The 21,886-nt window shown below is 39.3% G+C and overlaps 1 protein-coding gene across 4 annotated transcripts in view; it reads left to right on the forward strand.

Moving 5' to 3' along the window:
* Vps13c (vacuolar protein sorting 13 homolog C) overlaps positions 1–21,886 on the forward strand; it is a 147,044-nt gene that overhangs the window by 43,814 nt on the left and 81,344 nt on the right. For all 4 annotated transcript variants that reach the window (XM_051197858.1, XM_051197859.1, XM_051197861.1 and 1 more), the window contains 14 exons: positions 418–512; positions 4,313–4,455; positions 5,242–5,434; positions 6,576–6,690; positions 7,305–7,441; positions 8,423–8,546; positions 10,211–10,328; positions 12,631–12,760; positions 13,555–13,633; positions 14,221–14,360; positions 16,049–16,202; positions 17,606–17,685; positions 19,181–19,240; positions 20,753–20,912. In XM_051197858.1, coding sequence (XP_051053815.1) covers positions 418–512; positions 4,313–4,455; positions 5,242–5,434; positions 6,576–6,690; positions 7,305–7,441; positions 8,423–8,546; positions 10,211–10,328; positions 12,631–12,760; positions 13,555–13,633; positions 14,221–14,360; positions 16,049–16,202; positions 17,606–17,685; positions 19,181–19,240; positions 20,753–20,912 — 1,728 coding nt within the window. The remainder of the gene's footprint in view (positions 1–417; positions 513–4,312; positions 4,456–5,241; positions 5,435–6,575; positions 6,691–7,304; positions 7,442–8,422; positions 8,547–10,210; positions 10,329–12,630; positions 12,761–13,554; positions 13,634–14,220; positions 14,361–16,048; positions 16,203–17,605; positions 17,686–19,180; positions 19,241–20,752; positions 20,913–21,886) is intronic.

Here is a 21,886-nt window from a genome sequence, read left to right on the forward strand (position 1 = left end):
ACATTTATACACAATATTTGGGAATTTGGGCGTCGTTCTTTCCAAACTACTTCCTGCTGGTAAGGGGCGCTGTCTTGGGGAACTTTTAGATTTTTTAAAATGACAAGTTAAGTTTTGAAATTTTCAGTGAGCTTAAAAATGTGTGTATATGAGGACTGAATTTCCATAATGGTGAATGTCTTTCTTTTTTCAGTTTCTTAACACAGTCAAAAACAAGTTTTTTTTTTTTTTTTTTTTTTTTTTTTTTTATTAAGCCAAAGTGGTGTGTTAGAAGGAATTTGGAATTTGGTGGTTGATTTTGCTTTAGCATTTCTGTTGTGGGCTCCCCCCCACAGCATAATATTTTTATTGTTTATTTAAAAAATTATCTTTAAAACAGAAGCCATTCATTTCCTAAATGACTGTCTTGTCTCATAGCAATCGATGACCTCATGACTCCAGAGGAGAAAGACAAGCTCTTTACTGCCATTGGCTACAGTGAGAGCACCTACAACTTCGCTTTGCCCAAGCAGGTATGTGTCGGGTGCCCTCACAAGTGTCTTGATTCACTTGCTGGGTTATCTTGAGTTGGCTTAAATTAGTGATGTTCTAAGTAGCTACTGGAAATGTGTTGTCCTTAGTTCGGTTGCCTAATGCTGTTCTGGGGCCTTATTAGTCAAAATTTCTCAAATGTAGGACTGCTTGATTTAGTGAGTAAAGGAAGAACCTGGTGAAAGTTCTTGTTAGAGTGTGTGTTTCAATCTTTAAGGCATTTCTATTGTGAAGTTTAACTCCTAGCAGGAGTGAACATATGAAAAGCATCCCCCATATTTGACAGGTTGAAAAGTCATTGGCTACAGTGACCACCAGTGCCAGGGTTTAGAATATTGTAACCATCCTAGAATCCCCTACACCTTGCCTCAGCTCTTCTCTAGAGATAACCAGTGTCCTGTCACCTCTTTCATTTCCTTTTGTGTTTTGCTATAGGCACTGGGATTTTGTTCTGCATGTATTTTTTTTAAATCTTTCTGTAAATGAAGCAAAAAGCATCATTCTCTTGCCTGTCTCTGTCCTTGGAGCCTTCTCTGCTTTTGCACCTAATATATTTTGCTCATTTTCATTGCTGTGAAGGGTTCAATCATTGAAGTACCAGAACTTACTTATCTGTGCTTTTGTTGAAAAGCATTTGGGTTGTCTTTATTTCTAGCTCTCTTTCTCCTCCCGCCTCCTTACCTGTGTGTTTTCATTCCTGTTGAGTAAATACCTAGGAGTGAAATTGTTGGGTCATTGGGTAGATGTAGATTTATAAAAAAGGTACCCAAACATCACTCACTGTGATGTCCATCCATCATCTATTTACTTGTAATTATTCTAAGGGTTTGGGATGCTATCCCACTGTATTTTTTATTTACATTTTTCCTGATAATGATGTTGAGCATGTTTCCATGGCTGGTTGGCTATCCTATTTGTCCATTTGTAAGTGCCCACTTTAATAAAGGTGGTTTGTCCATCCATTGCTGTCCCTGGGACTCTGTGGATTTGCTTACAGGTCTTGTATCTTTTGTACTCATATACAGCTTTCAGAATCATTTTGTGCTTTCAGGAAAACATGCTGCTGCTGTACTGTTTGAGATTGTGTTGACTTTGGAGGTAATTTTTGGGGAGATGGCAAATGTCATCGAGTTGCATCTTGTGTCCCCCTCATTGCTCTGTCCCTGACCATTGTCCTCATTTCCCTTTTCTTGAGTGATGTGTGTTGTTTTCTTCCCTCTGATGAAGATCTGCTTATATTTATTTTCTAAATTTTTGTTTTTTCTGAAAATGTCTTATTATTTTCCCATGTGTCTTAAGGATTTTCCCTCCTCCTTTGAATTTAAAATTCTAGATTGTTTATTCCTTTTTAAAAAAGAGTTTGAGTCCATAATTCTATTGCTGTCTGTCTTATACTTGTAGCGTGTTATTCTTTGGCCCCAGCCTGGTCCCACAGCTGCCTCAGTTCCAAATGAACAATATATAAATTATGAAACTATTAGATATTGTCTAGGGTTTCTTACTGGCTAGCTCTGTCCTAATTATTAACCCATTTCTTTTAATCTAAGTATTTCCACATGGTCTTATCTTACTGGAGAAGGGTCTGGACCTCTTACTCCTTTGCGGACTACATGGCAACTGCTAAGCATCTCTGCAGAGAAGAGAGCAGTTTCCTGTTTGAGCCTGCTTTTACCCTGTTTTTCCCAGCTACATCACTTCCTACCTGTCTGTACAGACCTCAAGACTTCTATGGTTAGCTAGCGGCAAGATTCTGCCCAGCTATGTCACTTCCTGTCTGGCCAATCGGTGTTTTATTCATTAATCAATAAGAGAAATAAGTACAGAGAACATACCCCAACGTATACTGTTTGTCAGTGAGTTCAGCTGTGAGCTGTACTGTGTCACTATGAAATTTGTGTTCACTTATTTCCTTTGTATGTTTGTTTTAATCAGTGAAAGACATTTTTATTTAAACTTTTCTTAGTGTGATTTTTCTTTTTTATTGATTTATTTTTATTTTACATGTCAATCCCAGTTCCCTCTCCCTTCCTCCCTTCCTCCCTTCCTTCCTCTCTCTCACCCTCTTTGCCCCCTCACATGCACCCCGACCACCCTCCCCTGCCATACCCCCACCCCAATTCCACATGTAGGGAAATGCCATCCAGGTGGGGTCATGTAAATCTGTCAAGTCATTGGAAGTAGGGGCCAGGACTTCTCTCCTGTCTCTAGATTAAGGCAGTATCCCTCCATGGGGGATGTGTCTGCAAGGTCCTTTTGTGCATCAGGGATATATCCTGGCTTCACTGTCTGAGGTCCCTCAGACCGCTCAGTCCTTCTGGCTGAGACCCATAATCAGGGGGGCCTGAGTCAGTCCCATGCTGGATTCCCAGTTATCAGTCTGAGGGCCCGTTAGCTCCTCCTTGTTCAGGTCAGATGTCTCTATGTGTTTCTGATTTTTTTAATTTTCCTTTATTCTTGAAAATTTCATATAGGAATGCAATGAAATATCAAATCCACCTCTACTTCTCTCTTCTATCTGTCCCATATCCCCATCATGTCCCCTCTGAACTATTCTTTTTTTTTTTTAAGTTTTTTTTTTTCTTTTTTAAGACTTATTTATACAGTGTTCTACCTGCACGTACACCTGCATGCCAGAGGAGGAAAACCAGATCTCATTAGAGATGGTTGCAAACCACCATCTGGTTGCTGGGAATTGAACTCAGGACCTTTGAAAGAGCAGCCAATGTGCTTAACCACTGAGCCATCTCTCCAGCCCCCTATACTATTCTTTCTTTTCTTCCTTTATCCTCTACCCTCTCTGTCTCTAACAACTCACTAAGTCCAATTAGTGTTGCTTATGTAAGTAAGATATGGGGACATCCATTGGAGAAAGTTTTTTTTTTTTTAACTCTTTAGGTTTTCAGCATTTCCTGTGGCATACATTTATAGTTGCTTTGTTCATGTAGTTTGACTGTCAAAGGTGTCATCAGTTTAACAGTTTCTGCCACGCCGATCCCTCCCTTCTCCTTCGGGACTTTGGATGTAGGTAGACCGTGCCTTTGTGGTGTCTTCTGTCCCCTTTTCTGCATTTCTAAGTCTGGCCGCTCTTCATTTGGAGAGTTTCCTTTAATTCTCATTAGCTGTTTATTCCCGGGTCTCAACCAGACCAGAGGGTGTTTCATCGGTGCCAGTGCCTTGTGCTAGGACCTGGTTTCCAGTATCTTCCTGGCGAGCCCCATTTCACAGGCTGTCTTCATGCTTGTAAAAGTTCATATGCTTCAGGGGGAAACCATCCCCAAATTTCACATCATCTCCCCAGTGGTTGTCTGTCCTAAGTACATTCTTGACTAGGAGTATCCTCACACATGCACTTGTATGTATGTGTGTAATGGGTGTGTGTGTGCATGCATATGTGTAATGTGTGTGTGTCTGTGTAATATGTTTGTCAATTTCTACAGCCATCCAGCAGGTATTTTTGTCTATAATTTTTCTTTTCTTCAGCTACAGGATTGGTTACATGCTTAGTTTGCTTAAGTGAAAGCTTCTCAGTGGAAGTTTTCTGTCCCTAAAGGTTTTGTCACTGTTACTAACAAATGAACTTGGATCATCTTTAAGTGTGTTGTCTGCCCAAGTAGGCTTTCAGTGAGTTTTCCAGTCTTGTTCAATTATGGACAGTGTGTGGGTGCTGGAATCTGTAAGTTTTGTCGAGTCATTTTGGTAATTCACCACATTTAATTAAGATGAAACCATTAAAGCTAAATTCATTCACATGATAACTGTTTTCATTCATCCCTCTTTTTAGTATGTGGCCCATATACTGACTCTGAAGTTGGTAAGCACCTCTATTATAATAAGAGAAAACAGGAATGTTCCAGAAATCCTGAGAATTCAGATAATTGGCTTGGGTACCCAAGTATCCCAGCGACCAGGAGCACAAGCACTTAAGTAAGTTTTTAAGAACTTATTTTCATGTACATTTATGTTTTTAGGCCATATATATGTATATATATACATATATATGTGTGTATGCATATATATATATATATACACACACACACACACACACACATATATATAATCTTACAGAGCATGAAAGAAAACTTGCTTATGTTTTATGGTGAACAGTGTGAGTCACTGTTCTAACTTCCCCCTTGCCTCTGCAAGTGCTTGTCAGGCAGGGTTTTATTTAGAGTGTCTGCACTGTGGCAGCTGCTCAGGGTATACTACATTACATTTCTCTTTTCAGGACTTTGAAATTGTATTTGATAATAGTATATGCAAAACATTAATTCAAGACTATTTAACACATTAGACCACTTACCATAGAGCATGGTGTGGAACGCCTACAGTTAGACTGAGCGGCGGCTCAGCTGAGGGCAAGAGTAACTGAAACAGTAGGAGGTATAGGCAGCTGGATGTGAAGAGTGCCTGGAGAAGCACAAGGAGGATGTGGGAACGGTGTGGGAACAGGGCGATGGCATTATCTGTGTTTAAATATTGTGACCGGAACCTGTGGCACATGCTGGGGTTGGCTAAAATAGGTTTTTATGTGGATGATAAAAAGCTAGTAAGACAGTGACTGATAGCAACAAAAGCAGGTTTTGTAGGTAAATGAAGGCCAGCCTCAGAAGATGAAATGTCACTTTGGGCATAGGGTTGGTTCTCAAAGGAGTTTTCAAAGGAGTTGCTGTAGTATATCTTTTACACACTTGCTTTTTCCTTATTGGATAGGATAGAAGCAAAATTAGAACACTGGTACGTCACAGGCTTGCGACAACAAGACATTGTGCCATCACTGGTGGCTTCGATTGGTGATAATTCATCGTCCTTGCTCAAAATTGAGTTTGAAACCAACCCTGAAAACAGCCCTGCTGACCAGACTCTGATCGTTCAGTCACAGCCTGTGGAGGTCATCTATGATGCTGTAAGTGCAGGCAGGAAGTGACTTTTGAAGCTGTCTCTAGGGTTGGGGACGTGGCTTAATTCGTAAGTGCACTTGATATACAAACACAGGCTTCCCTCAGCATTGAAGTAAAACATTGGCATGGGCATGCATGTGCATATAAGCCAGCACCGTGGGAGGTGGGCAGGAGGGTTGCTGGGACTTGTTGGCTGCCAGCCTAGTTCCATGTTCAGTGAGAAGCCCTGTGTCAAGAGAAGTCAGAGAGTGACAGAAAAGGACACCGTGTTTTCCCCTGGCCTCTGCACATGTGCATGGATGCACTTACCTGCATACACACAGGATTATATATTACACATGCATATACCACATGTACACACACACAAACACATTTTAGAAGTGATTTTAGTGTTGAAAGGATGGCTCAGTGGGTAAAGGCACTTGCCATGCAAGCCTGATGACCTGAGCTCAATTGCTGGGATCCATGTAAGGGCAGTAGGAGAGAACTAACTCCACAGAACTGTCCTCTCATTCCCATACATCTCTGGTGTGTGTGTGTGTGTGTGTGTGTGTGTGTGTGTGTGTGTGTGTACATGTGCACAAGCATTCACACACAAAAGATAAACTTGAAAACATATTGTAATGGAACACACATGACTAGAGTTGCCATCTTACACATTTTAAGATGGTGGTTCAGTTGTTTAGCAACATTCACAACTGAACTAAGTTGCTGTACAACCAGAACTTTCTTCATCATATAAAATCTGATATTTTTTATACTCAAGTTTTATATGTCAGTAAGAGTGAACAGCTTTCCTTGTTTCTTCCCTAAATGTCAAAATGTGTCAGAAACCAAGTTCAGGGTTGAGGAATGGCATTTATTCTCTACCTGGAGGCTGAAACTAGAGGTCATGCCAGTTGCTACTTCCACATGCCACTTAGACCTCTTCACTACCATGATATGTATAGTTTTTCCTCTCTCCAGTGAGCTCTCTAGGCTGTTCTTTGCTCACATCGTCTCTCACTCTTGAAGGGAAGGTGGTAGCATAGAGCGTCTTTGGATTCCTTAGTTCAAAGCCAGAGCTGTTTATAACTGAGGTAAATTCTTTAGATTTATAACACACATTTAACATATAACTATTGTGTTTTAAAATCCTTTTCACAGAAAACTATCAATGCAGTAGTTGAGTTCTTTCAGTCAAACAAGGGGTTGGATCTTGAGCAAATCACATCAGCCACATTGATGAAGCTGGAAGAAATTAAGGAGAGAACAGCTACAGGTGAAATTTTTAGTGTTTGTTCTGCATCAACTGAACCTGAAACATGACCATCGTAATGAAAACATTGTGTTTAAAGTAGTTTAGTTTTATTTCTGTTTTAAAATTGGGCTGTGTTATATGGCTAACTCAGAGTTGTACAACTTGCTAGACTGCTTGAGAACTAGATGTTTCTGCCTGCCTTACATCCAAGATCCTGTGCCTTGGAATGAACTTGAGGTGGAAGGCAACCACTCACCATGCTGTTATGCCTAGTTGGAAGGATGTCAGCAAACTATTTCTTCAGGTTGCTTAACTGAAGAAACAAATCATCCTATGCCTAGACAAAATATTAGTTACATAGGATTTGCTCTATTATGTATATATGCTATGGGATGTTTATTTTCTATCAACTTAATGCAGATTTTACTTTACATGATGCATTGATGAATTGAGAATCTAATTTTTGACAGAACTGACACTATTTAATACTTTTCAAGTAAGATTCTTAGTCTTTTTTTGGGGGCGAGGAGGTTTACAACAAAGTTTCTCTGTGTAGCAAATTCTTATTTCTTGGTAATAGTATCACCATGTAGTTCAGCTTGACCATATCATTTTTTTCCCTGGCCTTCTTTTAGGACTTACACATATTATTGAGACTCGGAAAGTCCTCGATTTAAGGATAAATCTAAAGCCTTCTTATCTAATAATTCCGCAGACAGGTTTTCACCATAAAAAGTCAAATCTTCTCATTTTAGATTTTGGTACTTTTCAGGTAGGTATATGTGTATTTTTTTCTTTCTATCTTTGACAAGTTTGGTATCTGTCTGATATCTTGTTATCATTCTGTAGTTTGCTTAAATTAAGACTAGATTTATTTCTCACATAATATAGGGCTACCCAAACAAATAAATGTCATTAGATATTCCTATAATGGCAATATTTGACATTAAGGACTGGATGGATGATTTTTTTCTCTTTTCTAAATAGGAGAGAAACCATCTTAGTTTTCATGGGTTATAGAGTTTAATTTTACAGTGTCATTTTTTTGGGCTATATATTTTTGATAGGAAATTATCTCTCTGTCTGTCTGTCTGTCTGTCTATCTATCTAATATATATGTATATATAATTTATGTCATATGTATATAATATGTCATGTTATGTATATATATCATAAATGTATATTTGATTGCTCTAAGCAACTAGAGTAGTGTTTAGGAATTTGTATCTCATTGACTTTAAGCATTTGGCAAAAGGTAACAGTTAAACTGAATTGAGCCTTGATTCCCTCTGGGAAGGGGAAAAGGAAGTATTTGGGAGCAGAGTCCTAATGGTAGTTTCATGGTAGTGTCAGAAGATGAAGGGCTCAATGTGGGGAGTAGGACAACTCAGTAGGACGACTGAGCCGTAGTTGGCAGTACCTGCCTCTTAGGAGTCAGGTAGGAAGGGACTTTCCTTCTGGACAGGACATTTGAAGGAGAAAGCTGTGTAATTGGCCCAGTGAATGCATATGTGCTCAGCATCTCTTACTCAAGCATAACCAATATCTGAGTTTGTACTCTTAACGAACTGCTTACAAAATCACCAGGAAATTAGGCAGACTATGAGCTTATCAAGGAAGTTTCCTGTCTTCAGTTAGAAGTTTTGAAATTTGATCAAAGTGTGTTGATATATATATATATATATATATTATGTGTGTATGTATGTATGTATACTTTTATGTAAAAAATTCAGTTTTCTTCACTCCATTTTAGCTCAACAGTAAAGATCAAGGTACACAGAAGACAGCTAATTCATCTCTGGAAGAAATAATAGATAAGGCATATGACAAGTTTGATGTGGAAATAAAGAGTGTGCAGTTACTTTTTGCAAAAGCAGGTCAGTCACTGCTCAGTTCTTGGGGCGGTCAGATAAACTCCAGTAGCTTTGGGGGGGTGTACATGCATGGATTATTAAGCTTGGCAGTGTGTGTGCATGGGTCTATCTGCTCATGGGTATCAGTTCCAGCCACTGTCCTGTACACTTGTTCTGTTGATCACGTGAGAAAACCCAGTAGGAGTGTCCCAGTGCAGAATGCCACACTGGACTATTAATCCTAGGGTTTCTAGAACCATTTGAGCCTAAACTTGTGCATGGTCTCTGTCTGTAGCATGACTGTGAGCTTTCAGAAGACAGCAGAAGGTACAGTTGGCTCAGGCTCTTCTGTCTTAATGTTTTGAGATGTTTACATGTTCTCCAAACTGCCTTTATTGGAAAATATTTAATATGTAATGTTTTAGTCCAGTCTTGATTTTTGCATTGTTAAAACTATTTTAATAGGCATCTGAGAACCATATATCTAAAGACTACTACACTTAAAAAACACTGCAGTAAACTTTGTTGATCCCAAAATCCCAAATATGAGCCATCTGAAACATTTTGAATGCTGATACGATGTCACAAGTGCAAAGTTCTGAATGTAATCTTAGGTATGGGTTTCACTTAAAGCACACATGCCCTACAGATGCCAACTGGCCCTTGAGCTACATGTAAGAGGTATATGTAATATGGGTAGACTTTGTGATCAGGCTTAGGACCCATCCCCAAGATATGTCACTATGTACATGTACATATTCTCAGATCTGAAAGGTAAGGTGTCTTTTCTTCTCTACCATGTTTTCACTACAGATACCCATCCTGAAGATATACTCTTAAAACTGAAAAATAGTGTATTTCCTCACAGCTTTGTTTTCTGTTGCTTAAGTGCAGCTTTTTGGTCCACTATATCCCTTTAGTTACTAGAAGAAAAGTATTGATTAAATATCTTTGAGCATGTCATTTTGTGGAAGGTCACCTAAGGATATATTCTCTACACACACAGGCCATGCTGTACTCTGCACAGTGAGATCTATTAACATTAAGTTAATGTGTCTGCATGGTGTCTGTCAAGAGCTTCAGAGGTTCTTGAGAGCTTGTTTGGAGGTCCTATTCCTTTGACCGAAGACTGGTCCTCCTCTATTTGGGGAAGGTCGTCCTCTTCGACCTAGCGCGCCACTTCTGGAACTGTGAGGGAGGAAGGGGACACCTGTCTAGCTAGCCAGATCAACTGAATCAACCCTGGTGATCAGTGGGGTGACAGATGTTGCAGCCAGATCACCCTAACATCCGAGCCTCAGAGGTTCTTAAAGGAGAGTATTTACACAGCCCATAAACACTGCCTTTCCATACAAATAATTATTTGAACAATGAGCTCTTTAGTCCTTGTCATGGATAAAGGTCTGTTAGCCATATGGGAAATCTGTCTTTTAAAATCTCCTTTTTGGAAAAAGTGGTTATTATACATGCAGTCTTTTTTGATAATTCTTTTACACATGCAGTCTTTTTTTGATTTTTTTGTCTTCTACCTATCTGAATTAAAATACAGATATCTAACTTGTATGTTGAAGGAAGAAAAAAAATTGTTCATTAAATTTGTTAAGTATTTTCTAGCAATGTAAATTGGCTTTGCATAAAATATCTGATAATTTAAAAGTTATTTAGTATTTAAATTTTTATTTTTAAAGAGGAAAACTGGAAAAAGTATAGATTCCAACATCCATCAAGTATGCATATATTACAACCCATGGATATTCATGTTGAGTTGGCCAAGGCAATGGTGGAGAAGGATGTTAGAATGGCCAGGTATGTATGAGTGTCCTTTGTATTAGAAATCAACAAGGGTGCTACTTCTGTATCAACTACTGACTTCTAAAGAAACAGAGATGTATATATGTAGGAGAGAAAATAACACTGATTATTCTATCTGATGACACAAATACATTTTAAATAAAATACTATTTATATAGTATTCTGTGCTGGCTTTATGTCAGTTTGACACAAGCCAGAGTCATCTCAGAGGAGGGAACCTTAATCGAAAGAATGCCTCTATAAGATTTACCTGGAGGCAAACTTGTAGGATATTTTCTTAGTGATTGGTGGGGGAGGGCCCAGCCCGCTGTGGATGGAACCACCTCTAGGTCTTGGGTTCTATTAGAAATTAGACTGAGCAAGCCAAGAGGAGCAAGCCAGTAAGCAACTCTTTGTGACCTCTGCATGAGCTCCTGCCTCTAGGTTCTTGCCCTGTTTGAGTTCCTCTCTTGACTTCCTTCAATGATGAACAGTGAGATGGAAGTGTAAACCAAATAAACCCTTTCATCACCAAGCTGCTTTTGGGCATGTTGTTTGATCATAGCAATAGTAACTCTTAGACATATGTTGTCTCTCTTACTTCAGAATTCATATTTAGATTTTTATATTCTATAAAAATTGGTTGTCTGAAAAAAAAATAGAAACTAGATTTTGAGTTTAGCATATTATCATGAAACAGCATCATTCTAAAGCCAGGTTTTATGGTTGTGACATACATGTCTCTATGAGATCATCATTGCAATTGAGATAACACATTCATCATCTACAGAATATTCCTTGAGCCCTGCATTCCCCTTTTCCTGTTCCTACTACTTTCCTTGGAAAATATTGGTCTCTTCTTTCATGTGAATATTTGGTAGACCTTTCTGGAATTATCCACAAATGAAACCCTACAGTTTTAACTTTTTGGTTTGGCTTCTTCCACTATGACAAGACCCATCATGTGGTTGCTTAAATGCTATGTCAGTAGATCCTTCACAGGCTTAATGTGTTCTAGGCCTACGGTTTTCCTTTAGAGATGATTTAAAAATTGTGGAGGTAGTTTTGAATGGTCTTTTCTGTGTTTGAAGTTTTCTATGTAAACATTGCATGTTTTGAATTTGATCAGCTCCATGTTGAGTTGTAAACTATGCTCATATTTTTTATATTTTTTGTTACCTTCTAATGCATTAAGAATGATCTGTAGTTGTTTGACTTCTCATTCTGGATACAAGCAGTTAGTGCTTTTTTTTTTTTTTTCCTGATTAGTCAGACTAGAGGTTTATCAGTCAGTTTTCTTCTGAAAGAGCCAGCTTTTGGGTTCAGCTGTTTCTCTATTTGTTTCTACTCTTCAATCTTCATGACTTCCACTCTAGGTTTATTAGTTTTTTTCTGCACACTGTGTTTCATTCTGATTTCCTAGACGGTTATTAATTAGAGACCTTTCTTTTTCTTAATAGTGACAGTTAGTACTAAGACTTTTACTTAAAAACTGTTGTATTGAATGCCAGCCAGTAACCCATTTAAGTGTTAGGTACCTGCTGGCTTGAGCTGTTCACAGCTTAGTCAGGCAGCTGAGAGAGAGGGTAAGCTGAGCAGGCTTGTGAGCAGGCAGGCTGTGGTCAAGATAGCTGGGAGGCAACTACATTGTGTATGGAAGATGATAAAGCACCTACTAGAAGGCAAATGAATGACAGTAGCAGGCTGGATACTCAGCAGCAAAGCAGATGACCTCAGGGAGCTTGCATTTTAATTTAGAGGGACAGGAAATAAGTTCACATGTCACATGTCACATATCAGGTGCTGCCAAATGTGACAGCTAAACAGAGCAGGGCAAGACAAGCTGATAGAGATTGGTGGGGCAGACACTCTGGTTTTACTAGAAATAAATATTAGATGCCAGGAAATAAAACACATAATGTGGTTTTGGTTTTTAATAGTAGAGGATAGTGTTCAGGAGTTTTACAATGCATTACTTAATTTTAGGCCGTGTGTGTTAGTGTACTTCCCTGATCATAGCACCTAGAAGTCAGAGAGTCTGTGAGTTTAGGCCAGCCTGATCTGCATAGCAAGTTCCAGGCCAGTTGGGGCTACATAATGACACCCTGTTTTTAAAAAAGTTCATTACAAAAGGTTTACTGAGCAAGAAAGATAGATGTGGATGGTCTGGAAAATTGGCTCACAGAACTTCTGTTCTTTAAGAGTATATCTAAGTGTGATGGATTGAAACATGGCTGGCCAACCATTGAGCTCACCATGTCATCTCCTCCCCATTTGTTTCCCCTCCCTGAGACCTCACAGTCAATTTTATTTTCAGATTTAAAGTGTCAGGAGGACTGCCTTTGATGCATGTGAGGATCTCTGACCAGAAGATAAAAAATACACTGTGTTTGATTGACAGTATACCATTGCCACAGAAGTCATCCACACAGTCTCCAGAGAGACAGGTGAGTAAGTGATTGTAGTAGAAATGCCAAGTAGATTTATAGAAAACCACACTTTCAGAGTAGTGGTGATTGTTTCAGGACAGGCTTTCTAATCAAAAGGGTCTAAAATTCAGGAATGGGACCTGCATAGCGACAGGTGGACCTCTAATTTTAAGGTCAGCCTTTTCTACATAGCAAGTTGTTGCCAGGTATGTTTACATAGTGAGACTCTGTCTCTAAGCAAACAAACAAACAAACAAACAAACAAACAAACCAGAATTGAAAGGAAAATGTCATTTACAATTGTAAAATATACCTTACATAGACCTAGAAATATAAAGCTTTAAAATAAATTTGCAAATAAAATGAATTTTTTTTTTTTTTTGGTGAATCTTAAATTTTTTAGGTCATTTTAATTGGAATCATCTTTATAGCTTAAAATAAATGTTGGGTTTCTACTTACTTAGAAAAGACGTTTGAGAAAGTTAGCTGGTAATGATACCATTATCAAGGGCCCTATGATAAATATGTACTTTTATATTGTTACCCATAGCAACTAAAAGCTACATGAGAACACAGACTGACTTACCTGTAATTTTAAATGTATTTGCTGATTTTAATACTTTGTAAATTCCAGTTGACCATTATTTGATTGCATTAGTTTCTTGAAGATTTGGCTGTGATGAATGTGTACATATCTTCCCATGTTCCTCTGTCCTCTATTGATTTTCGGTATATAGAGAGATCTCATGTGTAGTATTTAATCCTTGTTTTTTTTAGCATGTATTAAAAAACCATTTTGTGTTCTTTGCCAGGTAGCCTCGATTCCTGTTCTTTCAGGTGGGACAAAAGGTCTTCTCAGCACTTCACTGTTGCTTGATGGAGTGGAATCAGGTGAAAACCAGGGAATACTGTTTCTCTGTGGAGTGAGAGTGTTCTCAGAAAATAGGGGGTCCTGAAATCACCAGCACTCCTGTCTCATTGTTGGATAGCGTTTTTTTTTTTTTTAAAGTGAGGTGATGGAGTTGTCAGTGTTTTCCAAATATTTAAATAAGTTATTTTATTTCTCTGTGATACTTTTCTCTAACCAGTTCAGTTCTAAGTGAGTTCTAATTTCAAATTAGAATATAGAATATGAACTTCATAGAGGCAAGGCCATATCTAACCAGGTCAAGGCCTGGCCACTCTGGTGTTCATTGTGGCTATTAAATCCAGATACCTGATAGATGTTGCCCAATAAATATTTTACTGAATGTTGAATGAATGAAATAACGTGAAAAACAAGTCACTTCTGAAAAGATGGTAGAGTACTATTTGGTTTAAGATTTATTACGTGTTTGAGTCACTTTGGCACTTGAAAAATTGCAGATACTTTGTCTGAATGAAGATTCTGTGAATGGACTTTGTCAGGTTCTAGGCTTAGTGTCCCTGTGGGTTTTCCATGGCTGTCGTCTGGGTTAATGCATGTCTCTTTGCTTTAGAGTCTGACGATGAATATTTTGATGCTGAGGATGGAGACTCGCAGACTGCCAGAGCTGTGAAATCCTCAGAACTGAAAAAAGCCTCTGAGGTTCCGAATGAGGAGCTGGTTAATCTCCTGCTTAAGTTTGAGATTAAAGAGGTATGTGTTTTCTGTTCATGAACACATTCCTGTTGGTCTTCTGTACCGGAGCTGACCTTTAGCTTCACATGCATAAAAAACGTGATATTCTAGTTTCTTTTCTACACGAAGGCACACACCATGAAGATTATTTTAAAAAGTGGTTTAAGGGGGATCAGTGTGTGTGTGTGTGTGTGTGTGTGTGTGTGTGATCTCTGGAAAAGCTCAGGTCTCTTAATTAGGATTTGCATTTCTGCATCCAATTTCTGTTTGTGTGTGTGTGTATATCACCTTCCCCAGCCCCAGCTCTTTTACCTTTTTAAGATAAGAGTTTTGTTGTGTACTCCAGGCTGACCTTGAACTCACTATCTCACTATGTAGTTCAGGCTTTCTTTGAACATGTGACATTTCTCCTGACTCCGGTACTCCCTCTTGATTGCTGAGATTATAGGCGTGTGCTACTATGTGAAGCATGACCTCCCACTGAACTAAATAAAGTTGGCCATTGTCCTGAATGTATAATGTGGAAAATGTTAGCAAATTAAACTTCTTCTTTTTTTTTTTTTTTTTTTTAAATCTTATAGAAAGCCATGAATGGTATCATAGGTCTGTACTCCAGTTATCCAGAAGGCTGGGGCAGGAGAATTACAACTTCAGGCTCTGCTAGAGATATAGGCCATCCTGGTCAATTTGACAAGGTTAGGTTTCAAAATAGCAAGACAAAAGGAAAAAAAAAAATCAAACTCCAAAATGTGTGGGGATGGGATTGAATGGAGACAGAGATGGGTGCAGGATGTGTAGGGCATGCTGCTTAGATCTTGTGAGTCCCTAGCTTCAGTACTGAGACCTGTTTTTAGACTAGCCACATAGAAAAACAAACCTGCATGGGGTGGTCACGGCATATTTTGGGGGTAAAAGAGGTTTTGGGACACAGATACATCATGTTTCCATTTAGTTACATGTATATATTTTCTCTTATAAATGACAGTGCTTATCTCCAGGCTGGTGGGATTGCTGTTTTTCACCTTTCCTTTTGCTTTCCCATGTCCTAAAATGTTTGTAATTTTATCACTTTAATAATAAAATGCAAAATAATATAGAGATGTTCATGGTTGACTTTGATATTGTAGAATGACAGCCTTTCCTAAATCCTCATGTCAGATTTGATACATCTGAGTGTTGTTGGTGTTTTCTTAGTCTCTTTTCTACCCTTGGCTTTAGACTTGTCTCATTTTCTTTCCATGCTTTGACGCTCAGTGTCAGAAGAGCCCTTGACCCCTGTCTTCAGTTGCCTCCGGTGGGGCCTCTTCTCTCCCACAGCTGTACTACCCCAGCCACCGTCCTTTCCTGTCTGTCTTTTAAAAATTGCCACACCTGTCTTGATTTTTTTATTGACCGAATATTTTGGCTGTCATTTCCGAAGTTAATTTGAATACTTTGGGAACGCACACTCTCACCTTTTACTTTCCCGAAACTGTGTCAGAAGAATCTGTTTTTTTCTAAGTTAAAAGAATAGACGTTAAGGACCATAGCCTTGTTTATGTGTGCCTACCATCCTGATACAGGATAATTCCAGTCTTTGTGTCTGGTGAGGGTGTGATCAGAGTCTTTACACTTCCGGTGCTGTGTGTGGGGGAGGACTTTGTTTCTGTCATTTTAAGGATGATGGATTTACTAACAGCTTTTCACTGCCCCATTCATTCTTTTAGGTGATTTTGGAACTCACCAAACAGCAGAAAGAAGAAGAAACAATTCTAGTATTTAATGTCACTCAGTTAGGGACAGAAGCAACAATGAGGACATTTGACCTGACTGCAGTGTCCTATTTGAGGAAAATCAGCTTGGATTACCATGAAATTAAAGGTAATGGCCATGAAAATAGAAACAGCACTCAGGAGTAAAGATAGCACCCTTGTGTGTCTGGAATAGTTTGATTTATAATGAAATATTTGATTTTATTATAATGGGTATAATAACCATACTGCTCTAACACTGTATGAATACTAACTCCATTTTAGAACAGTGGCTATGATGCATCCATGTTACTGCTTTTGGTTCACATTGTAACTAACATGCAGGTGATTATTCACTTAACTTCTAAGAACTAACTGTAAGTGAGAGAACCCTGGCTGAAACACTGGCAGCCTCAAGCACTGTGGTCCATCACCCCAGAGTCCAGGAAAGTACACTGATGTTAGGGCGTATCATTCCCACTCCACAGACAAAGAGAGGCTAAAGAACACAAAATAACTTGTTCACACCTGTATCTTGTTCATGATGGATGTTAGTATTCAGACCTGGACTTAGGATACTGAACTCTAAAGCTATAAACCACCACAGCCTGCTAAAGAAGAAATTTTTAACAGTTATTCTCTGTTAAAAAAAATGAAAACTTTCTATATCCTTTTCCACCTAGGTTTAAGCATAGGGATTATTTAAATTATTTGAATCTAATATAAATAAAACATTTTTATATAGTATTAGAGATTGTCTCAGTCAAGTTTCCTTGTTTTATAGGTGAGAAAGTTAAATAGCTCTGGGTAAGGCCAGAGTTGAATTAGAATTTACATTTCCACATTCTTCTACCCTTCCGTCCATTCTGCGGCTCTGTAAATACACAGGTGGCCTTAAGAATATCTGGAGAAGTTTTGAGTCTTTGAGCACAGGATGAAAGCAATTGAAAAGTGAATGTTTTTAGTAACCAAAGTTTAAGGTAAAGATTTAAACTGGCATATTTTCCTACCAGTAATAGGTTGGTTGCTTCATGGCCATGAAAATGTACATATACATGAAAATATACTCTGATATGTGTTTATTTTTTCTGTTATTTATTATTTTTTCTTATTTTACATATCAATTCCAGTTCCCTTTCCTTCCCATCCTCCCATCCTCCCATGCCTCCCCCCATCCCCCTCTCATCCCATTCCCCATCCACTCAGGAGGGATCATCAAAATTGGTCAAGTCATTTGGAGTAGGGCCTAGGCCCTCCCTCCTGCCTCTAGGTTAAGGGAGCATCCCTCCATGGGGAACGTGCTTCCTAAGTCCTCTCATTCACCAGGGATCCATCCTGGTTCCACTGTCAGAGGTCCCGTAGACTGCCCAGGCCTTCTAATTGAGACCTATGTTCAGGGGGCCTGGGTCAGTCCAATGCTGGTTTCCAAACCTGATATGTGTTTAAAACACTGCTAGACAAAGACATAGAATATTCTAAATTTCATAAAAGCAACTTATCTGTATATCGTTTCTCTCTTTTTATTTAATCTAGGTTCCAAAAAGAAGCCCCTTCACTTGATTAGCTCTTCAGACAAACCTGGATTAGATCTTTTAAAAGTGGAGTACATTAAGGTAAGGCCAAGGGAATGTGACTGAGAAAAGGATGACTGTGTTTCTCCAGTGGCTCTGGTTGGGTGTGTATTCAGGTGAGGTCACAGGATAGTCACTTACTTATCCCGGGCTTCCACTTTCCCTGAGAACAGGGATATTAAAGCTGCCAGGCTGTTAACCCCAGAGGTGAAACCCAGGGCAAAGCGGATGCCTGTCTGTCTCTGGGCATATTCACACCAATGCACCCCTTGTGAAATCAGGTGACATTTAGTTGAGTATATTGTATTGAAAAAGGAAAACAGGATTGAACTGAGTTCAGAAGAGAGCTGCTAGGAGTGGGGATGAACTGCAGAATGTACTCCATAAAGGGGCTGCAGGAATTGATGCTGTTTGCCTTCCTTCTTGTTGATTCCCTGACTCTTTGTTGTGTCTTCATGAATGTCTATGCTGTGAGGTTCTTGGTTTGAAGTCAAAGTTGCTTTTCCCTGTTGTCAAAGTAATTATAAGAGAAAGGACATGCAAGTGAACAACATTAAAATGTAATCCCGACTGACTGAAAATACAGTGGCTGCTTTTCCAAGAGACAGCACAGAATGCGTGTGGAGAGGCAGGGGAAGTAGCAAGGGCAGAAAGCTGCTCATGGGAGGGTCTTCAGAGTCCACGGTCCTCTGTGATCCAACGTACAGAGCTGAGTCCAGGGAGTGGGTATGATGAGAGACAGAGTTGGTTTTTATTTTTTTTTTTAACCCTTTTGAAACAGCTTTCTCTAGAGATTCAATTTGTGAATAACTGATGTTTTTCTCATTGGAAATTGAATTGAACTTTGTAGAGTGGTGTAAGCATCAGATGATGGGCAGGCGAGATGACCTTTACGCCTTCTGACCTCACTTTTTCTTTCTGATACTTAGTATCCTTGAAGGGATAAATGTTCCCCCATGCTTAACAAGAGCACTTTACACTGGTATGAAAAATAGTGTTTGTATGTAATTTTAAAATATGGCAGAATGATATACGGTTTTCTTAGGCACTTATTGCTATGGTAAGACACCACAACTCAGGCAACTTATAAAAGATAGCACTAATTTGGGGCTCAAGATTCTCCAGAGTTAGAGTCTATGACCATCATGGCTGAGAGCAGAACAGTATAGGCATGACATAGGAGCATTAACTGGGAGCTGGCATCCTTATTTGCAGTTGGGAGGCAAAGAGCAAACTGAGGCTTGTAGGAGATTTGAAACCTCAAAGCCTGTCCCTGTGATGGACTCACTTCAACATGGCCACACCCCGTAATCCCTCCCAAATAGTTCCATCAACTAGAGACCAAATATTAAAATATATGAGCCTGTTGGGTGGGGGTTCTTCAAACCACTAAAGCATGAACTCTCTTATCTCTCTCTCTCCCTCTCCCCCCTTTCCACTTACACACACACACACACAGACATACACACTCACAGAGATTAATAGTATTTGTTTACCTTGGTCTCAATTCATTCTCTGGAACTTCTATTTTTTTCAGGTTGATAAGAATGGACCTAGTTTTCAAACTACCTTTGAAAAAACTGAACAAACCGTTAAGGTAAGGAGTTTTATTAAAATGGTATATCCTTTCTGGAAGTCTCTGGAAATCTCTAAGGTTCTTTGGAGGGCATTATTTGATTTGAGATGTGATCAAGAACCAACTGAAATTATAAATTAGCCCTGCAGATGTTGCCAGGGCCTCTGCCTGTGATCTATCTTAGAAAGTAATAATCACCATATCACATTCTATGTTTTAAAGAGCCACAATATTGTTCCCAGATAAGGAAATGCCATGACAGAGCATTTGATTATAAATAACTAACAGGATCATGAACAAACCAAGTTAATACCATCTGGCAATATAGGAGGAAGAGATGGTATAAAGCGTAAGTGTAGATGCTAAGTGCTTCTGCAGCCATTTGGAGCAGAAAGTATAGAGAGGAGTCAGAAAGTATTTATGAGTTACATTAAGAAGTAAAAGAGACCCCTGCCCCACCCCACCTGCCCTTCAGTGGGATGGCTCAGTGGTTAAAATAACTTCCTGTCAAGCCTGATGACCTGAGTTCTGTCTCCAGGGCTCACATGGTAGGAGGTGAGAACCAACCTACTCCCACAAGTTGTCATGTGATCTCCACAAGCACACGATGGTCTGCATGCCTCTTCACTACCACATGGAATAAATCAGTGATAGCAAAACAAGAGAGATGAGCTGCAGCTATGTGGAAGAGATGACATCGTCTCTCTCTTTCTCTTTTTAAGATTTATTTATTTAAATATATGAACGCTCTGTTTGAATGTATGGCTGCCTGACAGACAGAAGAGAGCATCAGATCCCTTTGTACGTGGTTGGGAGCCACCATGTAGTAGCTGGGAATTGAACTCATGTCCTCTGGAAGAGCAGCCAATGTTCTTAAACACTGAGCCATTTCTCTAGCCCTGACATCATCTTCTATAATATTTTGGACTTTCCTTTTTTTGTTACTTAGGTTTTTTTGTTTGTTTTGTTTTTAAAAGCCAATTTTTGTTTCAGTTTGCTTTCATAATATTACAGACCCATAGAAACAGTTTGTGTTGCTATGTTAGCTCTCAGGAGTTATTTCTAAGTGTAAGCTTTCCTCTGTGAGACATGCTGTGATGATTTTAAATGTTAAGACCATTACTGTGTTGTAGAAGATCACTTCATACTTGCCATGTTCAGGGTCACAGTTCTGCTCCCTAAGCTTAAATGTCATGGATGCCACATTTGGAATTGCTTCTAGTGATTCTGGAACTTCATATGAAGACAGCATTTTTTATGGTCACAAGAGCCTAATGAAGATCTTGGAAGCCACATGTGTTGGCTGTGTGGATGGCCAGGAGAGACAGTTACTAGCTCCATGACCATTTTGCTTGGGAATGGAGTAGTTATTGTGATGTTCTCCTGTGCTCTTGAGTATGTAGGTGTCATTTGCCTTCTCTGTATCCCTGCATCAGCGAGTTACGGACTTTTGTCTCTCTCTTCTTTCTTGTGGTAGAGGCAGCCTTTACTGAGATGGGAAAGAACTAATTACCTTTGCAAATCACTTTTTAGGTGGCTTTTTCGTCTTTGAATTTGTTGCTACACACACAAGCTCTTCTGTCTTCTCTTAACTACTTGACAACCATCATCCCATCAGATGGTGAGAACACCGGTGTTGTCAAGGAGACACAGACTACAACTGAGAAACCAAAGAACTCTCCCTTGCAGAAAGGTATGCGAGTTATCAGTGTTCTCTATGACAAACACCTGGAGAAAAACAAATTGAAGGAGCAAAGACTTGTTTTGCTTGCTGTTTTGGATAGTCAGTCTATAGACTCTTGGCTCTGTTGCTTCTGAGCTTCCGTGTTGCCAGGAAGAACGTGGTAGTGAAGCATATGGTAGAGATTGGTGGATAGGAGGTGGTCTGAAGATAAGCAGTGCCCTGCAAAGGCACACCAGCGCACTACCTCTCAATAATGCCATTAGATTATGTACCCATTAATGGATTAATATATTGGTGAAAGTCAGAGACATTGTATTCCATTCTCTTTCAGAACAAAATACAGTAAACAAACAAATCTCCATGGTCAGCACTAAATGTTCAGCTCATGTCCCCCTTTGGGGCCCATTTCCATACTGTGGAAAAGACATTTGTGTTTCTTGTTTGCAAGGGTTTTAAAATTTTAGTGCTAAGTGGGGAATGTTAAGATCAGCCAGTTCAGTCATTGTAATCCATTACCTCTGTTTCTGTGCTTTTCCTCAGTTGAATCATATGTGGGCACCTAGTGCATAAGCAGGTGCAGAGGATAGGTGGTGACACATACAGTTTCAACACTTGGAAGGCTGAGCCAGGAGGACTATCATTTCCAGCCAGATTACAGTTTGGTGGGCTACATAGAAAGCCATTATCTCACAAAAATAAGAAACACACACACACACACACACACACACACACACACACACACAGAGCACATATAAGTAATATGTAGGCAGAGTTTCTCTGAGTTTCAGCAACAGCTCCGAAAGAACCATTCAGAGACTTATTAATTATAAATGATCAGCTGATAGCTTAGGGTTGTCTCCAGCCAGCCCCGAGGCTTGGTTACCTCATCTATGAACTTCCCAAGTTTCTTTTTCCTTGTCTGGCTTTTAACTCTTCAGATTTCACCTTTCTTCTTTCCAGCATTCTCTCTGCCCTGAAAGTCT

The sequence above is a fragment of the Phodopus roborovskii genome, unplaced genomic scaffold, assembly GCF_943737965.1.
Source record: "Phodopus roborovskii unplaced genomic scaffold, PHOROB, whole genome shotgun sequence".
Classification (NCBI taxonomy): domain Eukaryota; kingdom Metazoa; phylum Chordata; class Mammalia; order Rodentia; family Cricetidae; genus Phodopus; species Phodopus roborovskii.